At 52.8% G+C, this 24,895-nt stretch overlaps 6 protein-coding genes and 3 non-coding genes across 9 annotated transcripts, besides 3 other annotated features; 5 read left to right on the top strand and 4 right to left on the bottom strand.

Annotated features, from left to right (window-relative positions):
• Nucleotides 1-3,072: part of a sequence feature (repetitive element) that runs on past the window's edge.
• Nucleotides 3,073-5,134: 2,062 nt separating this feature from the next.
• On the top strand, nt 5,135-6,166 carry CYME_CMF144C (hypothetical protein, conserved; the record flags this gene model as incomplete). Its single annotated transcript, XM_005535735.1, has 1 exon — nt 5,135-6,166. One exon carries the CDS (start codon nt 5,135-5,137, stop codon nt 6,164-6,166), a length of 1,032 nt encoding a protein of 343 aa, XP_005535792.1.
• Nucleotides 6,167-6,379: 213 nt separating this feature from the next.
• CYME_CMF143T lies at nt 6,380-8,416 on the top strand. The gene has a single exon (XR_002461265.1). It is a non-coding gene; the product is annotated as a hypothetical transcript (transcript).
• On the bottom strand, nt 7,829-8,230 carry CYME_CMF142C (hypothetical protein; the record flags this gene model as incomplete). Its single annotated transcript, XM_005535734.1, has 1 exon — nt 7,829-8,230. The coding sequence occupies one exon, from the start codon at nt 8,228-8,230 to the stop codon at nt 7,829-7,831; it is 402 nt and encodes a 133-aa protein (XP_005535791.1).
• Nucleotides 8,417-8,562: 146 nt separating the features above from the next.
• On the bottom strand, nt 8,563-9,216 carry CYME_CMF141C (similar to prefoldin subunit3; the record flags this gene model as incomplete). The annotated part of the gene is made up of 1 exon (XM_005535733.1): nt 8,563-9,216. One exon carries the CDS (start codon nt 9,214-9,216, stop codon nt 8,563-8,565), a length of 654 nt encoding a protein of 217 aa, XP_005535790.1.
• A 3,503-nt stretch (nt 9,217-12,719) lies between these two features.
• On the top strand, nt 12,720-14,983 carry CYME_CMF140T. Its single transcript, XR_002461264.1, has one exon. It is a non-coding gene; the product is annotated as a hypothetical transcript (transcript).
• Nucleotides 14,984-15,269: 286 nt separating this feature from the next.
• On the bottom strand, nt 15,270-16,877 carry CYME_CMF139C (serine/threonine protein kinase SNF1; the record flags this gene model as incomplete). Its single annotated transcript, XM_005535732.1, has 1 exon — nt 15,270-16,877. One exon carries the CDS (start codon nt 16,875-16,877, stop codon nt 15,270-15,272), a length of 1,608 nt encoding a protein of 535 aa, XP_005535789.1.
• Nucleotides 16,878-17,527: 650 nt separating this feature from the next.
• CYME_CMF138C (hypothetical protein, conserved) lies at nt 17,528-19,378 on the top strand (the record flags this gene model as incomplete). The annotated part of the gene is made up of 1 exon (XM_005535731.1): nt 17,528-19,378. The coding sequence occupies one exon, from the start codon at nt 17,528-17,530 to the stop codon at nt 19,376-19,378; it is 1,851 nt and encodes a 616-aa protein (XP_005535788.1).
• A 562-nt stretch (nt 19,379-19,940) lies between these two features.
• Nucleotides 19,941-22,031, top strand: CYME_CMF137T. Its single transcript, XR_002461263.1, has one exon. It is a non-coding gene; the product is annotated as a hypothetical transcript (transcript).
• A 198-nt stretch (nt 22,032-22,229) lies between these two features.
• Nucleotides 22,230-23,332, bottom strand: CYME_CMF136C (similar to UDP-N-acetylglucosamine pyrophosphorylase; the record flags this gene model as incomplete). The annotated part of the gene is made up of 2 exons (XM_005535730.1): nt 22,230-22,829; nt 23,012-23,332. 2 exons carry the CDS (start codon nt 23,330-23,332, stop codon nt 22,230-22,232), a joined length of 921 nt encoding a protein of 306 aa, XP_005535787.1.
• Nucleotides 22,975-24,861: a sequence feature (possible transcribed region).
• Nucleotides 23,927-24,895: part of a sequence feature (possible transcribed region) that runs on past the window's edge.

The following is a 24,895-nucleotide window of genomic DNA, read 5'->3' as shown; positions in this document are numbered from 1 at the left end:
TTGTCGACCTTGGAGGTCTACTCTCCAGCACCGCACATCTGCATATATTGATAGCGGCATTAAAGTCACGGTTCACAAACTCCGTTCGTTTCTTGCCATTAGACGTTGTACTTACTAGTGCAAGGAGTCCACGAACTTTCACCCTCCTTTCCATTTGCTCTTCCGTCAGTGGTCCGTACTTTGCTATTTCCTCAGGGCTCCGCTGACACTTTTCCATCTCCACTCGCTGAAGTGTACATCCCAGTTCATGGTGTGTATAGGACGTTCGGAACTCATCTATCGGTATTGTAACAAAACGCCGTGCACACTCTTTGAATGTTCTTGTCGTTGGAGCTGGCGTAGTCCCTTTTTGGGTCATCTAGCGCCCTGCTCCGTACGCCACTACTAGCCGCTGAGTTTCATCCTCTTTGAGGGCACTCAACTGACTGAAAAAGTTCGCGAACGCCCGCTGCTTCCCACAATACAAATTCATTCGCAAACGAGCCCGCCGGGGCTTTGTATACTCCTCCCACAGCGCATCCCAATGCGCAATGCGAACTTCCATGAATTTCCGAAAAGCTTCAAAGTCCGCTCCTCGACTTGTCACCTAGCTCAAAGCTTCCAGGTGATCCTTCATTCCTGCATTCTACGTAACGATTTTCTTCCTTGCATTCATTATACCGGATTCTTGATAGTATCTCGCTCTCGAGAACCTCAAAAGACGCATGTCTTTCGGACGCAAGTTGCCGTCAGTACATTCTTCTGCACGCTTCGGTGCTGCGATGGTGATGATATTTGTGTTTCCGGGGTCCGCGCCAACGACAAAGTCGTTATCCTGCAATTTCTTCGTCTCAAGGCACGCCTACTTCTTTTCTTCATGCTTCGTCGCGCCAACGACAAGGTCGTTATCCTGCATCTCCTGCGTCGCAGGATCCTCCTTCTTCTCATCTTCATCCTTCGTCACGCCAACGACGAGGTCGTTATCCTCTACCTCCTGCGTCGCAAGATCCGCCTCTTTCTCATCTTCATGGTTCGCCGAGGGGGGAACTGGACGATCTCTCTTCAACCGCCGATAGTGTATACACAAGGCTACTCCATCGGTTTCAATCATCCCAGTAAACAACTTTTGCTTGCTCACTCTCAGACGTTTGAAACTGAAGATATTCTTCCAGTACGTCTCCCGGTTTTCACCGGAGAACTCCTCCCTGCTAACATCGAACTCCGGACACATCTCCTTCATGATGCCGTGAAGGATTCTTTAGTCGATAGTCACGAAATGTGACTTGATGTTGCACATTGGAACGACGTTGAAGCGCTTCCCCATTAGAAAAGCCTTCCGTCTCTACCACTCTTTTTTTGTCTCCTCACTCAGCTTCATCTCTGCCTTGCGTTCGAGTTCACGGTCCGGAAACACAAAATAGCGCAGGACGAGGCGATAGTATCTTTCCTTATCTTTTTTCAACGCTGATATCTTTTCTGCTAGATTCACCAACCCTAAGACTGCACGGTGCTCTTGAATAGCCGCACGGATCACAGAAGCTTCATCCGTGCTCTCTTTTGACGCCCTCTTGTCGACAAATTATACCTCATTTTCATGCTGGCGATCGTTCGTGATGCCATTGATAATCGCTCATTTTCCTTTGCGAGAGATGCCCAGGTATAGCGCAAACACGGCGCTCATCATGAAACTTTCGAGGTTCATCGTCAAATGGTTCTTTACGTTCATGATGAACTTCATCGCCCCGCATGTGTAAATATCCCGGTCACCCCTGTATCGAGTACCCTCGAAGTGGAATTCCGCGAAGTTTTCGCGGAGGGCTTGCAATAGCTCTTTTTTCGTCGAAGATTCCCCTGTACCAAGCATCAGACGACGAATCATGGTCATGTTGAAGAACTAGCCCAGACCCTCGACTGTTTCCATATGCGCCACATCTTCGTACATCTCCTTCGCCAAATGCGCTAGTCCTGACGATGTCTTTACATCCTTCTTGGAGTACGAATCGACAAGGTTTCTGATAGCGTCTCGCAACCTTTCCTTGTATGGATCCCTGATACGTTTACGAAGACAGGATTTCACCACCATCTCGTCGTACAGTTGTCTTTTTTGGAGCCTTCCACGTAGGGCCTCCTGCCTTCGCTTCTTCGTCCTCTCCTGTTCCTGCGGGATAGGCTCTGTTTTTCGTTTTTTTCTGCCAGCCGGCGACACCAGGCTTCCACAATTGTCGACGTGCTCTTCCATAACTTTCCTTTTTTATTTTTTTGGAAAAGAACGTTCATGGAACGCTTCTACCAGAACTCGCGAAAAATCACTTGAATATACTTACTTGAAGGCTGAAACAAAATTGAATTGAAGAACTATACATTGCTATGACTCTAACGCAAGTCCAACTTTACCGGCAGTACAACACGCTGTTGATCACGATCGCGTTTCCCTTCAACGGCGACATGGACGTCGTATCCGGTGACTGTCAGATGTCCTATGTGCGCGTATCGAGTGCGCTATTTAGAATAAAAAGCAGAGACTCTGGATTCACCTGCGACTCTTTATATATTTTTCCTCCTCTACGATTAACGTTCAAAGGGGACAAATGTTCCCGTATTGTCTAAAGTTTACCTTCTAGGCAGAAGGCACCGCGAGCCGGACTAGTCTGGTAGGCTGGTGCTACGTGTTTCTTAAGTGACATATGCCGCTGCAAGGTCTGAGCGACTCGTCCGAAATGCAGTTTAATCTGGGACTCGTAGAAGGTATGCCGCATTGGGGCGTCGACCGGGTCCTAGTGGACCCTTCTACATCGCTTTGCGCTGTCGCAAACAGCGCCTCTGACTGCGCAGCTTGCAGGCTCCCAGAATGATAATTCGCCGAGATTGCGTATCAGATACAGGATTCCGCGAGCCGACGCCCACAGTAGTATGGCAAAACCGTTCTGTCTCCGCGCAGCATCTGCTTCAGCGGTCTAAGCGCGATGGCGGGTGCTCACGGCAGGCACTCGGCACACGATGGAGCGTGCGAAACGACCAGAATATCCGAGAGGAAGTATGGGTAATGGAGCTTGGTGGTAGGTGCTTCATGATGGATGCTAACCTAAAAGCCATGATGCATCCCGCAATCTGAAATCCATGGTAAATGTAAACGTTTTGTCATTGAGAAAAACCCCCGAAACAGTGCGCGAAGCTCCAAAGACCGCTGGATAGCGTGCACGTCCAAATCGATCTTTGTCCACGTTGGCAAACAGCGTGCAAGTGCGTCATTCTGGACAAGGCAAAACACGCCTACATAAATAAGACAATTATGTTTTTTATGGAATTGAGCGGCAATACGTGCTACACGCGTTCCGCAAGGCAGCACTGCTTGAGAATGCTGCAACGTTCGTGAACGTGCGTCGGGACCGAGCCCGTATCAGATTAACAAAAGGAGTAGAACCATTTGCTATACTCCTGCCTATAGATTTTTCCGAACTTTCTTCCAGGCGTACAGCCTCTACACTTAAGATGCAGAAGTAGGAGCTAAGGGATTCTTGTGTAGTTTTAGGATTCTCGGTCGTCTTTCTGTTGTGGATCCTTCGATTCGCTATCGCTGAAATTTGTTACATCACGAGAATTGGGATGCTTCTCGACAACCATGAGCGGCAGTTGACAAACAGCCGATTCCATCATGCCATTCATACTTAGAGGCCTCCGCAGTGCTCCTTCTCCAACGAACGACGCGTTCAAACCACGCATTCTTCAAGCTTCGGTTTTCCTATTTCAAGGCGACCAGTAGGCGAAGCGAATTTGCCAGCTGCATTGACGGGGGAATAATACAATGCCCGCTGATGGCTTGTGCACAAGCTCATGCTGAGTATTCATTGAACTTGCCAAGACATGTCATCAAGTCCACTGGAAAGACAAATCCTCCAGTCCTTTCGCCAGCGACGAAACGGCAGTCGACAGCAGCGTGATGCGTCTCAACGGGTACGCTCCGAAAGGTTCCTGACTCTTTGTTTTGTATGGGAACCTGTCTCGGACTCGGAATTTAACCATCGGAGCAATCGTTTTTAATGGAATGTGCGACAGCGGTTTGCACGAAAGCAGCATATACAGATCGAAATTCCTGGATCTGGTCTGTAGCGTCGACCTTCGTTTCGGGACTTGTTTCATCATGGACAACGTGGCATTCCACAAATCCTCTATAGCACAGAACAGGGAGTACGTGCAGCGGAGAGCGTTCCCGCCGAGGGGATCGCGCGGATGAAGCCCCTGATCACAGGGTATGGCACCGGGTCCGTAATCGGAGCGGGTTATCGATCGGAGCCTTCTGTAACAGCCAAGGACGTGAGCCGAGCAACAGAGTATGCGTTTACAGGGCGTAGGGCGGCCCTTGAACGAGTAGGTGAGGTGGTAGGCATATGTGAAAACCTGACCATGGTCAAGTGTCACCGCTGCGAAGGGCGCTTCGAGGCTACATTAAAATAATATGAATCTTGTAAGCGAATCGTGACTCATATCTATCATCTGTGCATGCAGCGCGTCGGCAGCTGCCGAAAGAGAAATAATCGGAACTCTGAAGCCGTCATCAACATACATCGACTACTAAGAACGGATCTTGTTGGCCAAGAGAGACTGGCGTGTTCTAAACAGGGAATAAGAGCGAGGAAAAGAACGCAATCACAGAAAAAAACTCACGACGTCTGGTATTGAAGGCAGTGGGAAGAGATACAAACGTTAGTGTGTACGTCCGAGCTAGCCAGGCGAGACTTATTCCATTTCCGTCTGACATGGGCATGATTCAGTACGAACATCGATGCTCATAGACAAATCGATTTTCGAAAGATTTCCCACCTAGCTGATAAGGACGACATCAGAGGCCCCCGCTTCCAAACCTTCTCTGGCCAAGGAGAGCGTACGCCCCAGAGTCGAAGTTTTTTTCCTTCCAGAATCCTATGCACACAGGGACACAGGCACCCAGAGGCAACCCCATTGCCGGCCGGTGTTCCGGCACGGAGTCAGCTTCGCTTGTCAGAGAAAGCCCAGGGAGCGCCTTCGCCCCAGGCGAGGGCGCACGGAGCTCCCGATTCGAGCGTGGATGCTGCTTCGCGAATCCGTTGTGATCTGGTGAACCCCCTGCCTGGGGAACAACTGTGTGATAACGTGAAGTGCTCTGTGTACCTCCAAACAAATGTTTGCAAACGTGAGTTTTTTCTTACCCAAGGCACCCAGGGCGAGCTACAAGTGCGTTCGTGTGGGTCATGTGCGGTTTCCGACTGCCACGGCTCGTGGTCGACGTCCGCGAATGTGTGTGAACGGCCTGGATTCGCTTCAAAGAGCACCGCCACGACTTGACGAAAACTCGCGCAGAGCTCTCTGGAAACGCATCTTTCATCTCGAAGAGGAAGTTCGACGTGCTGTGGAAGAAGAGCGTTTCGAGGATGCGGCACGTTTGCGAGATGAAGCGCACGAAGCGCGTCAAACGGACCGCTTCGTCTACCTCAAGCAGGCGTTGCTGAAAGCTGAGGAGGCAAAGCGCGAAGAGGAGATTCAAGCGCTCCGTGAGGCGCTGTCGAAGGAGTCGCCGCCGCCAGTGGAACATGCTGTGGAAAAACGTACCGGACCACAGAAAAAAGACACTGGTCGCAAGGCGTCCGACACGAGAAGGAGCGCGTTCCCGGAGGCGGGTCGAAAGCGGGGCTCAAGGCATCCGAAACCCTCGCCGGAGCTCTCGGCTGCCTTGAAGCGACTTGAAGCAGCCTTCGGTTCGACGCCGAATCCAGCGCCTGCTTCTTCACAAGAGGCGGAGCAGAGACTAACAAACGTTACCGACACGGTGGACAATGGTGTCCGCGTTCGCGTGGAAACATTCTATCGTCTCGAAGACTCCAAACCTGAGGCAGGGGAGTATCTCTTCGGGTATAACGTCCGCATTGTGAATGAGACGTCGAAGACCATCCAGCTCGTTGCCCGCTATTGGCGTATTCAGACAAAGGAGGGCCTCGTTTCCGAGGTTCGCGGCCCCGGCGTGATTGGCAAGCAACCCGTGCTGGAGCGCGGTGAGGAGTTCACTTACACTTCGGCATGCCCCATAAAACTCAAGAGGCCTGCTGCGGCGGGCGAGTTGGTTGGGTCAATGGAAGGCTCGTACCGGTTTGTGACTGGCGCATTGGGTGAACTCAGTTTCGAAGTGAAAATTGGGCGCTTTGGTTTCTTTATCTGAAAGAGTGACGGAGGCTGTACTCATTAGCATCGAATAGCTGAAAACCATTATCGTTCAGTATCCGCGAAGAAGAACCGATCCCGGTGTATATAAACGACACACCAAACTCGCTGGTTTCCTGAAACGTACCATTTCGGTGTCTAACTCCAGGCGGAAACCCGTTGGACTCGCTCTCCTGGCAACTCGCCTCTGATAGTGCTGCATCGGTAGTCTGTCGCGTTTCACCGCAACGCCCACACTGAGACCTCGTGGATTCGTTGGCGAACTCGTTCGGCACAAACTCGCTGGACGCTCCACACGCCCGACATATTTCCAGACGCTGAGCCTGGCGTTCGAGTTTCGGGGAGAGTGAGAGCCCTACAGTACGTCGCTGCCGGGGGGGTGGGGGTCACGCCCCAGAGAGCCTGCCGCGTCCAGTTGCATCGCCGTCGGACGTCCGGCAAGCTTGCCGTACACCGTCTAGAGCGTCCGGCACTGCTTCACACTCGTCCACGCTACCTGTTTCGTTGTGAGTTCGTGCTCGTGCTCGTGCTCGTGCTCGCGCTGTGCGTACGGTGTGCTGAACGCGTCGGTGAGCGTCCTGCAGAGCCGATCACTGCACTCGACGTACGCTCGTGTCAAGCGAAATGGAGAGAAGCGCCTGTGCGCTGTAGCGTGCTCCACGCCGTACGCTCCCTCCAAACGACGCAGTTGATCGGCCACTTTGTTCTCCGACTCACGGAACGCGCTAGCGAAAGCCAGCTTGTCGGCTCGGTGCGAGGGCGACTCTGGCTGGCGTTGGGGCAGCGCTTCCGAGTCCGCTGCCAGTGCAGTCTCCGCCACTATTCCGCAGTTTAGCTCTATCGACGCGCCATGAATCCGCTGCATCAGTCACGCTTTTCTCGGCCACTGAGTGTAGGATGCGGCATCAAAAGCGTGCGCCTCATGGAGCGCTCAGCGCGGAACTGCAGCTGCTCGAGGATAGTGGTGCTCATTCGATTCCTTCAGGGACCTATACTGTAGCACTTGCGTTCGCTGATGCGGTAGCGTGCAGGTCAAGGTACGCTAGAATGTGTGTTTGTGTTTATGTGTATGTGAGTAAGCGTGTTTATGTGTTTGTTTGCAATTCCGCTAGTTCACGAGCACGCCGTATCGCATCCTCTGTGCAGAGCATCAGCTGTACTGTGCCTCGGAAAGGCTCGCTCGAGCACGCCCCGAGGAATGCGCACAGCTGGCTCCTCTGCATGCGCAGCTGCTCTGAACAGCTGCTGCTGGACGAGGTGCACCAAAGCTAGAGAAGCTGCGCGAGCATCCGCCGGGAACGAAGCTGCGCGAGCTCTGAAGGCGTTCTGCGGCTTTCGGGTCCACGGATGCGAACGACTCGTCGTCTATAGATCCGCGAGCGCTTGTATGGCGGTTGACAACCGACAAGGGGCCTTTGACTGCTCTGAACCTGAACCAGTATGCAGGATCGCCGAGCCGCTCAACGCCGCCCTCGCGTGTGTACTCGATGGCACCTACGGCGTACTGGACAGCGATCTCTTCTGAGATCGCGGCAGATGAGAGTGGGACCAAGAAGCCAAAAGTGCGTCGACGAACGATCAGGTGTGTCGAAGGGACATGTCTGTTTGGCGGCTCGGTGGCAACTGCGGGATGTGGTCGCCACTGGAGCACATGGTGGCTTCATGCTCGCTTGTGTCGTCGTGTAGGACGGCAATATGCCCTTCGTGGCGTACCTAGCCACATGTCGAGCGTCCGTAGCTGGACGTGTCTCATCGAGAGCGGCAAACGTCCGTTGCCCGCGGAATACGAGCTCGTGTTTCCATACGGAATCGATGACCAGGTATGCGACGCGCAAAGGCCTCCCATAGCCGCGTGCTTCTGCGTATTCCATCGGTGACTCTTCATCACCATTCGTATGAAGGGTGTGGAAACTCGACACCCTGCCGCATGTTTTGGAGTCATTGTCAGCGTACGCATGGAGTGGAATGCGCAGAAGAAGAGGCAATCGTTGGGGTAGCGCTGGATAAGTTCTGTTTTGGGCTCCCGAGCCCCAGGATCAGGGCCAGGCGACGTGTAGCTCATTCGCTTGGTGAACCCACAGAGTGACTCACTCGTAGAACTGAAGCCCTTATGCTCGCAAGCTGGCAGTGAGGGCCTTTGGTGTTTCCGCGAGCGTTCTCGCACCCAAAGGATGGATTGCTTTTATGAGGGACCTGAGAGAAAGACAAACAAAAACATAAAAGGTGAGCCAGCACAGCTGTTCCAAAATTCAGTGCTTTGAGTATAACCGATCATTACACACAGAAACATCCTTGAGGAAATCGATACCAAAGCAACCGTTGACAAGAACCAGCATCTTGTCGAGACCGAGACACTCTTCTAGACGGTTTCCTTTCTCGCCTCATTCTAAGTCATTATTTTCTTCGCAATTCAACTTCCGCGTTGTACAAACGTGACATGTTCACTTCCGCAGTCACTATTTCAGAACGGACCGTATTGAGCTGCTCTTTCAGCTCCCTCACTGACTTTCGAGCCAGATCCAGATTCCTCTCAAGAAGGGCTTTCGCCTCTTCGCAGGAAAACTCAACCATAGTCTTCGCCCCAAGCCACAGAAACACTGTTTTGAGGGACTGTCGATCAATCACCGCGCGAGCGTAGACGCCGTCGCACAGTTCGAAGCGGGTCTCGAGTTCCCCCAGCAGCTGCAGCTCACCGGTGTTATCAGTGTGCAGAAATTCAAGCGTCTCCAGCGCAGATTCGAGATCGGAAACCTTCGACTCCAGTCCCTGGAGCCGCGAGTTTAGTCGAAGCTCTAAAGCTCTTCGATATCGAATCTGAAGTTCGAGTTGTTCCAGATAGGGACGCGCTCCTTGTGGTGACGACTTCACCAGACCAGTCGGATCCTCTAGCAAGGTTTGCGGCTCTAGGACAGGCACCTGAGATGCCATACCGTCTAGAAGTACAACCCTGAAATGTGTTGGAACAGCGTAGTTGGAAACATCACGTCTGCATTGTCGGCAGATTGCCGGTCGCAAGTGCGCCGTTGCATTAAAGAGTTTCAACTTCATTGGGTTCCTGTCCCTCTGTGTGTTTCCGCCTGGATTTTCGCAGTTTCTAGTAAGCGGTCGAAATCACTACGCAAAGTCATGTACAGATCGTAGACGAATTGACTATCGGATATATTCTCTATTGCATAGTGCAAGGAGGACTGTATTCCTCCTACAGATCAGTCATACAACAGCACTCTAATACTTAAGGAGCAATGAAAGAAAGCAATTGTGCCACGTGCCAACAAAAACCGATACTTTTAAAGACTGCTTGCGGTTAATGGTAGACAACGACCCGTTGGTCATCTTACCAAAAGCAAAAGCAGCCGTAATAGCCGCCACAGGCGTTTCTCTGTCCCACAAGCTGATTCACGTAGTCCTGATAACACAGGGATACAGTCGTAAAGAGCCGAATTTCACGCGCGGCCATTTTCCACTGAAATCTCAGCTGCAGAATTCCTGGAACTCAGCGGACGATATGAAGCACACCGACATCCGCAGGTTCTTTCCAGTCGATCGGACTTGCTTCGGATGAGACGCTCGGAGCGTACATGTCTTTTTCGCGGACGGGGCACCCGTTGTTTACACAATCGAACTGGAAGAGAACGACGACACCATCATCTTTGGTAGTTGGAATGGTTTGATCTTGAAGCCTCAAATTCGCTCATAGAGATCGCTTACACAATACCACACCCTGCGTTGAATCATTGAAGAATTTTGGCTGACGCCTGGCGACGTCCTTCTGCTGGACAACGTGATATTTCACCATTCTCGTTACGCCCAAGCGTTTGCCCATTTTGTTGGGCTAGATCCGCTTTTCATTGCATAGAACTTTTTGTTGTTCTACCATATCGTCTGACTGTTTTTTTGTAATGGAATGTAATAATCGCTCCACAGGGCAAATCGCTGTAGCGTTCTGGGCGGTGACACCGACGCACGTATCATCCTTCTTCCGCAAAATCGATTCCATCCAGGAAGATCCTCACCTAAGGGCATACAGGAGCGAGTACATTCGGAAAAATAAAATATCCAAGGGCACGTTAAGGACATGGAAGTCCAAGATCCTGGCGGGCCGTCATCGCCAGCTGCCGAAAACAAACGGAAAAATCGTCATCCCGCCGACAATCGAACAAAGAAGGGCACGTAACGAAGAAGACGAAGAACAAGGGAGACAGTCGACAAAAATTGTGTGCGCGACGCGATGATGACAAGACTATGATATCGCAGAGGGCATGAGTTCTAGCAATTCTTGCATCGGTGTGTTCAACCAACGGTAATGCACGCAAGGAGTTTCTGAATCGAGACTTCAACACCGCCATCAGTATCAGAAGATGTGCGGTGTTGACGATAAGATCCGAGGATCTGAAACGATCCAGCTTCTTGGGAAAGACTCTGAGGGTCGAGGCTCGTCTGCATAACCTGAAACCGATAGCAGGCGGCGCGTCGAAAAAGGCTGAGAGGCGTCTGTCAGTAGGTTTCAGTTTACCCTCCATGGTCGCGGGATTTCGTTCGTTTTACTGATCACGTTTACCATGGATCTTGGAGGTATAAGGAAAAGCGGGGATTGCAGAACATAAACTGCTGTTCCACCAGCTGGAGTTGGCAGGGCTCCAAACGCCAATGTCCGTAATATTCACCCAGCTTCTGCCAGCAAGACAGGGTCCTTTGGACAGGGAACCAGATTCAAGCGATGCAAGTCGTTGGACTTGGAGTGCAGATCGTGCAAATTGGGAGGCACTGCACTTGAATTCCGAGTGATTCTCCGCAGCTGGAGCGCACGGTGCTCAGCGTGTACTCCACGGATTCGTAATGAATGGATGAGCTCATCTAAAATTTTATGTGCCTGTGATGAGAACGACCCAGTGTAACGAGGAGCTGCTCGCATAGGATGCGTTTCAATAACGCCTCTCCAGAAAAGAGAGTCCTCTCGCGAAGACGGGCGTAACCTGGTAATGAACACTCTCGCCTGCATTGCATTCACTGTTTGAAGATTTCTCATGCTGACGTGCCGTTGAAAGAGAGGGATACCCCACAAACTTCTTTGAGTTTCAATTGCCATCGACAGATTCTCCAACAGCTTGGAAGTTAATTCCTAAAACCTTAATCCTGCATCTGCTGAGCGAGGCTAGGACCTGCTTGGACTCGAAAGCAGAAGCAATGAAGATGTTTATGTGCTCACAGGACGGCGGAGGCATCGCATGTGACACATCAACTAATCCAGCTGCCGTCTGACTCATGTATGAAAGTGGTGCAGCTGACAAACGTCTGGTCGATTTAGAGTAAAAGAGAGCAACGAGATGGATTGTATTCCTTATCTTACAGCACCTAATTGGAACTGCCAAACGCTTGGGTCCGATGTTGCGCGCATGTAACGACTGCTCCCTCCGGAAAGGCTCCTGCTGGCGCACGTTCACTCGTAGACGGTGGAGATCCCATCGAAGAACAAAGGGATAAAGCGCTGGCATGCCACAATTCATGGCTATGGAGTAGCCGACGCCGTGCCAGCTATGAAGCGCACTGCTCGGGCAAAAGCGTCAAGCCTATTGGTCTCCAATAGACTCCAACATGGAAAAAGTGTGCCTTCATCGGCACAGCTGCCTAGGAAGCGGGGCACCCGCGACCCCGCCCAAACATACTTACATGAAGTGCCCCATGAGCGCCCGCAGAGCGAAAGCTTTCTCGCGACGGGGAAGCAGCGCGACTACAGCTGTGCGGTCCATGCTCAGCATTGAACGTTTCTTTGGATTCAAAAATGCACAGATTTGCAAAAGAAAATGCCGGACTACAATATTGGTTGATTAAGAGAAACGGCATCAAGCATACGGATCGTTCCGCGTCAACCAAGTGTTCCAGAATCACGCCAAAGCACTTTATGTCGAGGGATCACTGCCTGTTATGACTGACGAGGCTGCTCAAGCTGGCAGCGCAAACAACGAAAGCAACGCATCCAGATCAAATGCATCTACATCTGCACGAACGCAGCGCAACGTAGCCTCAAACTCCCATGTCAATATTGCAGCGTATCCGGCGTACATGAAGATCTTGTACGCCACACAGAGGGCATATCCGAACGCAGGCCTCGCAAAGTTGCATCACAGGTGCAAAATACCCGCCGGTGCAGTATTAAAGATATTTGGGGTTTCTTGAGCCAAATCCACGTGGGCGTGGACACCTATCGCAGACAAACTTATCGAGTGGGCCTCCGAGGACATGTTCATAATTTTTCGATACTCCTCACGCCACAAGAGACAGTCCAAAACCATTCATACTCATTAGCATCGAATAGCTGAAAACCATTATCGTTCAGTATCCGCGAAGAAGAACCGATCCCGGTGTATATAAACGACACACCAAACTCGCTGGTTTCCTGAAACGTACCATTTCGGTGTCTAACTCCAGGTGGAAACCCGTTGGACACGCTCTCCTGGCAACTCGCCTCTGATAGTGCTGCATCGGTAGTCTGTCGCGTTTCACCGCAACGCCCACACTGAGACCTCGTGGATTCGTTGGCGAACTCGTTCGGCACAAACTCGCTGGACGCTCCACACGCCCGACATATTTCCAGACGCTGAGCCTGGCGTTCGAGTTTCGGGGAGAGAGAGAGCCCTACAGTACGTCGCTGCCGGGGGGGTGGGGGTCACGCCCCAGAGAGCCTGCCGCGTCCAGTTGCATCGCCGTCGGACGTCCGGCAAGCTTGCCGTACACCGTCTAGAGCGTCCGGCACTGCTTCACACTCGTCCACGCTACCTGTTTCGTTGTGAGTTCGTGCTCGTGCTCGTGCTCGTGCTCGTGCTCGTGCTCGTGCTGTGCGTACGGTGTGCTGAACGCGTCGGTGAGCGTCCTGCAGAGCCGATCACTGCACTCGACGTACGCTCGTGTCAAGCGAAATGGAGAGAAGCGCCTGTGCGCTGTAGCGTGCTCCACGCCGTACGCTCCCTCCAAACGACGCAGTTGATCGGCCACTTTGTTCTCCGACTCACGGAACGCGCTAGCGAAAGCCAGCTTGTCGGCTCGGTGCGAGAGCGACTCTGGCTGGCGTTGGGGCAGCGCTTCCGAGTCCGCTGCCACTGCAGTCTCCGCCACTATTCCGCAGTTTAGCTCTATCGACGCGCCATGAATCCGCTGCATCAGTCACGCTTTTCTCGGCCACTGAGTGTAGGATGCGGCATCAAAAGCGTGCGCCTCATGGAGCGCTCAGCGCGGAACTGCAGCTGCTCTAGGATAGTGGTGCTCATTCGATTCCTTCAGGGACCTATACTGTAGCACTTGCGTTCGCTGATGCGGTAGCGTGCAGGTCAAGGTACGCTAGAACGTGTGTTTGTGTTTATGTGTATGTGAGTAAGTGTGTTTATGTGTTTGTTTGCAATTCCGCTAGTTCACGAGCACGCCGTATCGTATCCTCTGTGCAGAGCATCAGCTGTACTGTGCCTCGGAAAGGCTCGCTCGAGCACGCCCCGAGGAATGCGCACAGCTGGCTCCTCTGCATGCGCAGCTGCTCTGAACAGCTGCTGCTGGACGAGGTGCACCAAAGCTAGAGAAGCTGCGCGAGCATCCGCCGGGAACGAAGCTGCGCGAGCTCTGAAGGCGTTCTGCGGCTTTCGGGTCCACGGATGCGAACGACTCGTCGTCTATAGATCCGCGAGCGCTTGTATGGCGGTTGACAACCGACAAGGGGCCTATGACTGCTCTGAACCTGAACCAGTATGCAGGATCGCCGAGCCGCTCAACGCCGCCCTCGCGTGTGTACTCGATGGCACCTACCGCGTACTGGACAGCGATCTCTTCTGAGATCGCGGCAGATGAGAGTGGGACCAAGAAGCCAAAAGTGCGTCGACGAACGATCAGGTGTGTCGAAGGGACATGTCTGTTTGGCGGCTCGGTGGCAACTGATGGATGTGGTCGCCATTGGAGCACATGGTGGCTTCATGCTCGCTTGTGTCGTCGTGTAGGACGGCAATATGCCCTTCGTGGCGTACCTAGCCACATGTCGAGCGTCCGTAGCTGGACGTGTCTCATCGAGAGCGGCAAACGTCCGTTGCCCGCGGAATACGAGCTCGTGTTTCCATACGGAATCGATGACCAGGTATGCGACGCGCAAAGGCCTCCCATAGCCGCGTGCTTCTGCGTATTCCATCGGTGACTCTTCATCACCATTCGTATGAAGGGTGTGGAAACTCGACACCCTGCGGCATGTTTTGGAGTCATTGTCAGCGTACGCATGGAGTGGAATGCGCAGAAGAAGAGGCAATCGTTGGGGTAGCGCTGGATAAGTTCTGTTTTGGGCTCCCGAGCCCCAGGATCAGGGCCAGGCGACGTGCAGCTCATTCGCTTGGTAAACCCACAGAGTGACTCACTCGTAGAACTGAAGCCGTTATGCTCGCAAGCTGGCAGTGAGGGCCTTTGGTGTTTCCGCGAGCGTTCTCGCACCCAAAGGATGGATTGCTTTTATGAGGGACCTGAGAGAAAGACAAACAAAAACATAAAAGGTGAGCCAGCACAGCTGTTCCAAAATTCAGTGCTTTGATTATAACCCTCGTGCTCGAGGTCGTTCTTCAGCGTGCATTCCAGAGATAACGGGTCGTGGCTTCTGAGCACCTAGGTGACGATTGAACAGACGCGCCGACGACAAAGCCACATCAGCGACTTGCAGTTTAGCGCCTCCAAACGGAACAGTGTACTGAGGCGGTTGCGAATGCGCCACTGATTCTGTGCTCCATGTTCCTGAACAGCCTCTTGTGCGAATCGAGCGAATAGCTCTTTTACAATGGTAGGTCGTTGTGTCTAGCCAACACCTATGGAATGGCCAAAAGAAACCATTAAAGATGATAACACCAGTAGTCGTCGAGATATGCCGACAGCACCTGCAATGCATTTGCTGCATAACAGACATTCGAGCAACCACCTATTCTTCAGGAAAGGGACGTTCTGTTGACTATCAGAACTCTTCGCTTTCTTGGACAGGTTCAGTCCAGGGCAGATGAAGCGGTGAGTACGCGCTTTGCGTCCGGCGTTTAGAGCGGTGTTGCGTTCGCGCTACATGAGCGAAGGAAGGAGCCAAATGAAGCACGGCCCGTCTAGATCCGCAGCTCGCATACGATCATATGACAGGCGAGGATAAAGCTGAAAAGGTCACCATCGTGAAGTGCTATATCCACGACAAAGCGGCTTGTCGTTCTGTACAACTGAATTACCAATCGCACCTGTTTCGCACCGGGTAACGCTGACTCGATGCTCGCAGCTATCACTCGAATATGGTAAACCGATGGTGATTTCCATCTCCACTGCAATACGGAGAGCGCTCGGTACAGCTCCATCATAATTTCAGAAGCCGAAAGATAGCTATTGACGATTCCGAGCTGGATTCGACGAGATGCTGACCCGAAGACGAAGCATGGCATGATGTCGTCTTCGTCTAGCTCATCAAGATATTGCAACGGAGATGCGGATGCAGCGCTTGTTGCGCTACTTGGCAACACTGCCGCTCGCGAAGCTGCATCACCATGAGCTCCGGTATCTATGCTCTCGGGAACATTCTTCTCCCGAGATCCAGTGCCGATACCGGGAAAGCTGAACAGTGAACGAATATCCACTGGCTGAAGCATAGAATCGTCCATCCGATTCATTGCATCATGAATTAACTCGTACGCCACCGTGTACGCATTTCGCTTCCCATGCTTCAAGGACCAGACAATTTTTTCCTCGGGAAACCCTGTTCGTCGAATGCATTCCCGCAGAACCTCAACATTGATAGAGCGGCTTCTCGCACACCCCGTCGGCGGTGGAAGCGACAAATACCGTGGAAGGTTCTCAACAAACCAAGGGTGCTTGCGAATCTGTTCTATCGTAATTCGGGCGAGCGGATCCACAATGAGCATTCTGCTGATCAAATCTCGGGCGCCCGGCGACAAGTAGGATGGCATCTGGTACTGACCGCTCTTAATGCGTCGAAACAGTGCCGCAATGGATTCATCATCAAAAGGCAACGAGCCACACAGAAGTGCGTACAGAATAACACCACAGGACCATATGTCTACTTCTGGGCCTGCATATGGCTTTCCGCTAATGACCTCTGGTGCCGCGTAGTTCGGGGAGCCGCACGAGGTGCGTAAAAACTCTCCATCTCGAGCGATGTTCGCCAGGCCCAAGTCGGCAATTTTGATGTTCAAATTCTCGTCCAAGAGCAAGTTCTCTGGTTTCAGATCTCGGTGTATGATCATGTGTCGGTGGCAATATTCTACGCCACCGATGAGCTGTTGAAAGAAGCGCCGGGCCTCATTCTCCGGCAGCCGTCCGCGCTCAACGATAAAGTCGAAGAGCTCGCCACCGCTTATGTACTCAGTGACCACAAAAATATCGCTGGGGCACTCAATCACCTCATAGAGTTTGATGAGGTGCTTATGATTCAGAAGGCGAAGAATCATGATCTCTCGACGCACTTTCGGCGTCATATCCATGACGTGCACCTTACTTCTATTCAGAATCTTCACGGCAACCTTCTGACCACATAGCTCGTGATAGCCTTCCTTGACTTTACCAAAAGATCCGACACCAAGCGTTTTTCCGAGCACATAGGACCCTATCTTGACCGGAGGAGAGCTCCCCGGCGGGACCGCCGCCACAATATTCGACTCCTGACTTCGAAACGGTGCCCCGCTGAACTCGGGGCCAGGCCGCGAGGACATCCGAAGCAGCAGGCCAACAAAGCAGTCCTGTAAGCTGCGCTGTAGCTCGCCCCTGCCTGTCACCAAACAGCCTCGGAAACTTTCCAAACGTCAACGTGTTCCCACGGGGAGCTTCCGAGCCTCTCGGAGAATCCCTCGCTTCGACGTTCGACACCGTCTATGAGCGGTGGCGGAATCGCTCTAGAGCGCTGACGCGATTCTGTTGCGTCATACGATACAGGGCAGACGAAGCGGTGCCCGTATGCGTAGAGGATTCGTTGCAACTCAGTAGCAGCTTCTGTTCAATTCAACGCTTCCATTCCCAGTTGCTCTCTCTAAGCTTATTGAGTGCACTGGAAATCGGGTAGGAGCTTTCCCTCCGACCACGTTTGCCTGCGTGAAGGTGCGGCTTGGCGTTGCAGTTTTGCCTGGCGAGGTGTGCAGGCACCGGTACATTGTGCTGCAGTGCTATTTCTTGCTTGTTTACAGTAAGCTGTTAAGTTGGCAACACTCGAAGGATATAGGCAGAGGTGGTTTTGATTTCGGTGTACTTTTATTTGGAAGCGTCTGGAGAGACCTGATAGGGAGCGGCGAACACTCGTTCCCGTGCACGCTTGGGGTCGTGCTTTGCACGCTGGCAACTGCACAGCCAATTTGCTTCTGAAACATTCATGATGCCTTATGTCTTCGCATGTGGAACCAAAGATGACGTTTGCCTATCGCGAGCGCGAGGCCTCGTCGCTGGTGGAGCTTGTGAGATTGGCGACGCCCTGGGTGCTCGCTGTCTATCGTTCTGTGGGGTTTCTGCGCAGGGCTTGATTAACTCCAAGCATGCGCCGGAAGCTGCATATTCGCGAAGATGTGGTGCACGAGGATCCAACTGGACAAAAAGATCAGCTCGTCTAGTGCGGCGTTCCCGAATGCATCTCGGGGAAAGTCCGGTACCAACACTGCCCGTGCCGGTTGCGGCAACCAGGAGTACGCGGGAAAGCGTCTCCGTCGAGACTCGAAAAAAGTCCCCGTTGAGCGTCAAGCTGCAGTGTCGGGTTTCGACCATTGCCCCATTGCATCGACCATGGTCGATGGGACTGCAGGAGTTTCCAGAAAGTCGTGTGCGGTCCATGGGAACGGCACTAGGACGCCATCGAAGCCTGAAACTGTGCGCTGCTGCATCCGACACTGCCAGATTCTCTTCTGCACAGGTATCAAAACATAGGCGCTCCATGGAATATGTCTTCCGACTTGAAGTAGTCCGTGCGTCGCTCATTGCGGTTTGGGAGATGTCCCTGTTTCTTATGACTGGATATTTGCTTCATCGCACACATATATTGGACCCTCAAACCGTTCAAGGTCTATCCAAAGCTGTGTACCATATTTTTCTTCCGGCGCTGTGTTTTGTGAATATTTCCGCACATGTGGCTTCAAGCGGGCACACATCCATGTTGCCACTCTTTTTTGCAGCGTTCCTGCATATCATTGCAGGCATTGCCGCTGGTGAGCTGCTATCTGCTCTCCTGCAAGTTTCCTCGAATAAGCGCCGGTTCATCAGAATTGCTTGCGGTTTTGGAAACTCTACCTCTTTGCCTGGACTCTTTTATAGTAGCATCTTTGCATCCGATCCAAGTCGGGCGACGAGCAGCTTAGGATTGATGTCGATCTACTGTATTACTTGGACTGCAGCTTTTTGGCCTTATCTTCATGCAAATTTCGGTGCACCAAATGTTGAAAACGCTCAGCAGTTGGAAGGCACGAAAACGGGCGCCCCTGATATGGATCCACAGCGATCGGGGGATCCACCGAAGTATGAAGCGACTTCAAAGATACTGCACAGCGGCCTCTACACTGTAGCCATTCGTCGAATAGGGTCACTGATCTATGCTCTCGGGACACCGCCCGCGTTTGCATCGATTATCGGTCTGCTCTGCGGACTCGTTGCTCCGCTGCGAAACCTCCTCTTCCAGAACAATCACGTGCTCTCGGTTGGGCTCGTCCTTACAGTGAAATCTTTGGCTGCAGCGAACGGGGCATGTGCTATGCTCGTTTTAGCAGCCTCGTTGGCGAGCAGACCTGGGCACGGCTCCTCCGCCAGATACAGTTTTGTCGCACGGAATGGATCATCAACGACTGCATCGCACCCAACCAAGCTGTTTCTGCCGCTGAGCTTTATCGTTGGACTGTATCAGCGGGCTCTGCGGCTTCTTGGCTCAGCAGATTTCGAAATTGTGGTTCCAGCGTTGATAACACGCTGTATTCTTCTCCCATGTTTGACGTTTGCACTCATATTTCCACTTGCGGACGCTTTCGGATTGATTCCCGCGGGACCAACGGGTACCCTGATGCGTTTCGTAATGATTCTCCAAGCAGTGATGCCACCCGCGCAGAATATCGTGGTTGGCCTCCAACTCGAAGGTGACGCAGACGAGGCAGCGTATGCAGGCCGTCAGCTTCTTGTGACGTATCTGCTGTCTCTGATACCTCTGTGTATTCTTTTGACCCTGTTCCTAGGAATTCTTAATGTCTAGAAGTAGACATGTGGGTGCTGACTGCTCCCGAAAAAGGTGCGAACGTTTTGCGAGCTGTTGCTTTCGGCGCTACCGGCGTCTCTAATCAGAGGCGTGACCACCTACACACAGGATGGGCGAATATCAAGAAAGCGTTTTCAACTGCTTGTGGACAGCATAACCGTGCACACTCCCCTTGTCGGATGTTTGAGAAAGGGCCTACCGGCCATAGCATCACAGTTTGCCCCACGTGTGCGACCTCACAAAGCAAACGAAAAGCCGAACAAACACGTGACTTATGCTTTTGCGAGACAAAAGACAAGTGCCCGGGTGCAGCCCACGAGGCTTCATTGTTAGACCCCTCGGAACCGGTTGCCTCAGCTTGCATGAATCCCTCTCTATGAATGAAACATTTTAAACGAATTCTTTCTAGGTACAGCTTTTGGGTGGTACGCCAGTACTCATTAGCATCGAATAGCTGAAAACCATTATCGTTCAGTATCCGCGAAGAAGAACCGATCCCGGTGTATATAAACGACACACCAAACTCGCTGGTTTCCTGAAACGTACCATTTCGGTGTCTAACTCCAGGTGGAAACCCGTTGGACACGCTCTCCTGGCAACTCGCCTCTGATAGTGCTGCATCGGTAGTCTGTCGCGTTTCACCGCAACGCCCACACTGAGACCTCGTGGATTCGTTGGCGAACTCGTTCGGCACAAACTCGCTGGACGCTCCACACGCCCGACATATTTCCAGACGCTGAGCCTGGCGTTCGAGTTTCGGGGAGAGTGAGAGCCCTACAGTACGTCGCTGCCGGGGGGGTGGGGTCACGCCCCAGAGAGCCTGCCGCGTCCAGTTGCATCGCCGTCGGACGTCCGGCAAGCTTGCCGTACACCGTCTAGAGCGTCCGGCACTGCTTCACACTCGTCCACGCTACCTGTTTCGTTGTGAGTTCGTGCTCGTGCTCGTGCTCGTGCTGTGCGTACGGTGTGCTGAACGCGTCGGTGAGCGTCCTGCAGAGCCGATCGCTGCACTCGACGTACGCTCGTGTCAAGCGAAATGGAGAGAAGCGCCTGTGCGCTGTAGCGTGCTCCACGCCGTACGCTCCCTCCAAACGACGCAGTTGATCGGCCACTTTGTTCTCCGACTCGCGGAACGCGCTAGCGAAAGCCAGCTTGTTGGCTCGGTGCGAGGGCGACTCTGGCTGGCGTTGGGGCAGCGCTTCCGAGTCCGCTGCCACTGCAGTCTCCGCCACTATTCCGCAGTTTAGCTCTATCGACGCGCCATGAATCCGCTGCATCAGTCACGCTTTTCTCGGCCACTGAGTGTAGGATGCGGCATCAAAAGCGTGCGCCTCATGGAGCGCTCAGCGCGGAACTGCAGCTGCTCTAGGATAGTGGTGCTCATTCGATTCCTTCAGGGACCTATACTGTAGCACTTGCGTTCGCTGATGCGGTAGCGTGCAGGTCAAGGTACGCTAGAACGTGTGTTTGTGTTTATGTGTATGTGAGTAAGTGTGTTTATGTGTTTGTTTGCAATTCCGCTAGTTCACGAGCACGCCGTATCGTATCCTCTGTGCAGAGCATCAGCTGTACTGTGCCTCGGAAAGGCTCGCTCGAGCACGCCCCGAGGAATGCGCACAGCTGGCTCCTCTGCATGCGCAGCTGCTCTGAACAGCTGCTGCTGGACGAGGTGCACCAAAGCTAGAGAAGCTGCGCGAGCATCCGCCAGGAACGAAGCTGCGCGAGCTCTGAAGGCGTTCTGCGGCTTTCGGGTCCACGGATGCGAACGACTCGTCGTCTATAGATCCGCGAGCGCTTGTATGGCGGTTGACAACCGACAAGGGGCCTATGACTGCTCTGAACCTGAACCAGTATGCAGGATCGCCGAGCCGCTCAACGCCGCCCTCGCGTGTGTACTCGATGGCACCTACGGCGTACTGGACAGCGATCTCTTCTGAGATCGCGGCAGATGAGAGTGGGACCAAGAAGCCAAAAGTGCGTCGACGAACGATCAGGTGTGTCGAAGGGACATGTCTGTTTGGCGGCTCGGTGGCAACTGCGGGATGTGGTCGCCACTGGAGCACATGGTGGCTTCATGCTCGCTTGTGTCGTCGTGTAGGACGGCAATATGCCCTTCGTGGCGTACCTAGCCACATGTCGAGCGTCCGTAGCTGGACGTGTCTCATCGAGAGCGGCAAACGTCCGTTGCCCGCGGAATACGAGCTCGTGTTTCCATACGGAATCGATGACCAGGTATGCGACGCGCAAAGGCCTCCCATAGCCGCGTGCTTCTGCGTATTCCATCGGTGACTCTTCATCACCATTCGTATGAAGGGTGTCGAAACCCGACATCCTGCGGCATGTTTTGGAGTCATTGTCAGCGTACGCATGGAGTGGAATGCGCTGAAGAAGAGGCAATCGTTGGGGTAGCGCTGGATAAGTTCTGTTTTGGGCTCCCGAGCCCCAGGATCAGGGCCAGGCGACGTGTAGCTCATTCGCTTGATGAACCCACTGAGTGACTCACTCGTAGAACTGAAGCCGTTGTGCTCGCAAGCTGGCAGTGAGGGCCTTTGGTGTTTCCGCGAGCGTTCTCGCACCCAAAGGATGGATTGCTTTTATGAGGGACCTGAGAGAAAGACAAACAAAAACATAAAAGGTGAGCCAGCACAGCTGTTCCAAAATTCAGTGCTTTGAGTATAACCGAAAAAAAGCGAGGTAAGCATTTGAGGCAACCGCGCTGGTTTCGTCCGCTTGCAACAGGTTCTCTACCCCTGGAATGACAGCGTACCCACACGCAGCGGCACTCCTCACGGGAAGTTGAGCCGACATTCGTTACCGTTTTAAATTTTGACAACGGTACCGCATGCGTCTATCTACCGCTCGATGACTGCGTTCGCAAGCGCCGCTCGAGCTCTTGAGCCTCTTCCAACGTGTTCGCACCCTCTATCTTGAACTGTAGTGCAGCTGGTACCTGCCATGCATAAACGTGAAGGCCATATGCAACCATGTGCTCCACAAAGTCTGTGGCATAGTACTCACAACGATGTTGACCTACTCTGTGCGGAAGCACACTCCCGAGAGCTCTGAACAGTGCCGGGGCTCGGGCAACGAAAATACCAGAGTTGAATTCATCGCAATCGGCGAGCATGCGCTTTCGAGGATTCGTTTCTGGCATGCTATCGATCTGTTTCTTTTCTACGATTTCACGAATGCATAAAGGATCCTGCTCGTCACGCACGATTCGACCATAGTTTCCTGATGCAGACATGAGAGAGAGTGAACGGCTGCCGGTAACAACCAGCGCACCAAAGGTGGGGTCAGCACGGCGATGGTTTTGTTTGCGCTCCAGGACTGCCTGCAGCAGATCCTTATCGACTCCGGGAACGTCAGCATAGAGAACGATGATATCTCCGTCAAATTGCTCCGGAAGTGCGTACTGAGCAAGGTATACAGCATGAGCGGTGCCAAGCTGACTCGGCGTGCGAAGTGCATGTGTTAACGCGCATGGTTAGTATTCCAATCTACAGCGTGAGCAATAAGTGTTTGTTAGAAGAGCAAAAGCTGCTGTCGCAGCGCAAGCCTTGCTGGCCTGATAGGGCGACTTGAACGAGCACACGCTCCGTTCATAGAGTTGCAGTGGTTAAAACTTACGCGTTCAGTTTGCTCTATGAATATTACGTTTTTATCCGCCAAAGCTTTCATCACCCGACTACCTTCGTGACCGATGATAACCACGGTGGGCACGTCCACCTGTTCGACGGCCTCAACGACGTGTCGGACAAGCGGTTTACCATCTAAAGGGTAGATCACCTTTGGAGTCTCTGAATGGAAACGCGTGCCACTTCCTGCAGCAAGGACAACTGCAACTTGCTGCTCTTGGGGCTTGCACACGAGACGCTTATGACCTAGTTGCTGCGGCGCCTGCTTCACAACCTCACTCAAGGGCAGTCGTTTGGGGCTTGCCTCATACATATTCGAGAAACGCGGTCTCGCTCTTTTCGAGCGCGTTCTCCTCTACACTAGAACCACGAGTATGTTAGTGCAGCAGGTTCCGGAAAGTGCTCCAGGGGGCGGTTTTTCGCTCAAACGTACCGCGCGGAGACTTTCGGTCAGATTCGGGCGTGAAGTCAATAACTCCAATAAACGACGTTTCGAAGCGGATCACCACGCCGACCCGTGCCAAATAGTCTCCCTCTGAAGCGCACGTTCACATGGGCCTCGACAGCCTGCGTCTCTTACGCGCATGCTCTAAAAGGCATGGAGCTTGAAGGAAAAGCGCACTCCTGGATACCCACCATGGGGAGGTGGTATTTGTCGCTTCCGTCCCAACGAAAAGCGCTATATAGCATGTGAATGTCTGCCTTGGCATGATCTTCGAACTATTCGGCGAAATTGTGAGAAACGTAACAAGGAAAACTGGGAATCCGTCTGGAAATAAGAGTGCTAGGCAGCCCCAAAGAGCTCAAACGAGATGCCCACCTTGCATTTACAACAAGCAGCGTGCATCGTGCAGAGCATCGAGTCCGAGGATCACGGAGCTGCGTGGTATGTGATATTTGAAAATTTTTTTTTTAGACTCTCGCTGCAGATGCCTACGTTCAAATCAGATGCCCGTGCAGCTGCAAGAATTTCTGACTCGAGGTGTGCCTGGCGACACCGCTCTCTTGAGCTGGAAGTGCGGACAGACGCTCGACTGCTCTCATCCATATGTATTCTTGGCTACTCTCGGCCGCATTGCTGGGTATTATCATGGTATGCTCCAGCTTAGTGAGCAGTGCTCTGCTCCATTTTGCGGCAACAGATCAAGCGCAGATGCCCAGAAGCCGCTGGAAACCTTCTACATTCCTGAATAATCTTTTTGAGCGCATATATCTCACGTTCTCTGGCAGCTGCAGTGACGGTGATCCCAATCTGATACCATCAAATTGCAGGCCCTGCATCATATAGAAGCATTTACAACAACGTTGCATTTGCTGCCCGAGCGTGAGACTTGGTTTTTCTTATTGGGATTGGAGCCCCGAGTAGAGCGGGCCTCAGAAAGCGAGACAGCACCTTCGATGCTTTACTGTGTAAGGGAGCTTTCATCTCCAGGAGAGCGGATTCGTATTAGCGCGTGATGATCACAAGGGGTTCACTGAGCTCCGGGACCTTTCATAGGCCTCAGCTTTATCGCTTCTAATTTGGCCACGCAGATGAGCATCGCGTCCCCCGAGGTCCTTCAGCACAGTGCGTTGTCTATCAATGATCGCCTTTACAGACTACGCGTCACTAATGAGGGTGTCTGTCGGAACTTCAGAACCAAGAGGAGACGGAGACCCTAGCGCACACACGGAACCGGAGGCACGGCTCCGTAGTCGCTATGTCATTGTGTACATGTTGCTGAGGTTACCGGTGCAGAGCATCAGGCGCGCAAATGCCTCCCACAACATAGGTTGTCCGCACGCATTGACGTTGCGTTGACGCTGCTCGTACTGTACATGCAGGATGACTGGATTAAAGCGCTTTTTTCTGATATTTCTAAGGCATCCCCATCCA

Source organism: Cyanidioschyzon merolae, chromosome 6 (assembly GCF_000091205.1).
Source record: "Cyanidioschyzon merolae strain 10D DNA, chromosome 6, complete genome".
In the NCBI taxonomy this organism is placed as follows: Eukaryota; Rhodophyta; class Bangiophyceae; order Cyanidiales; family Cyanidiaceae; genus Cyanidioschyzon; species Cyanidioschyzon merolae.
Note: the sequence above shows the minus strand (reverse complement) of the source record. Positions and strands in the feature narration are given on the sequence as shown.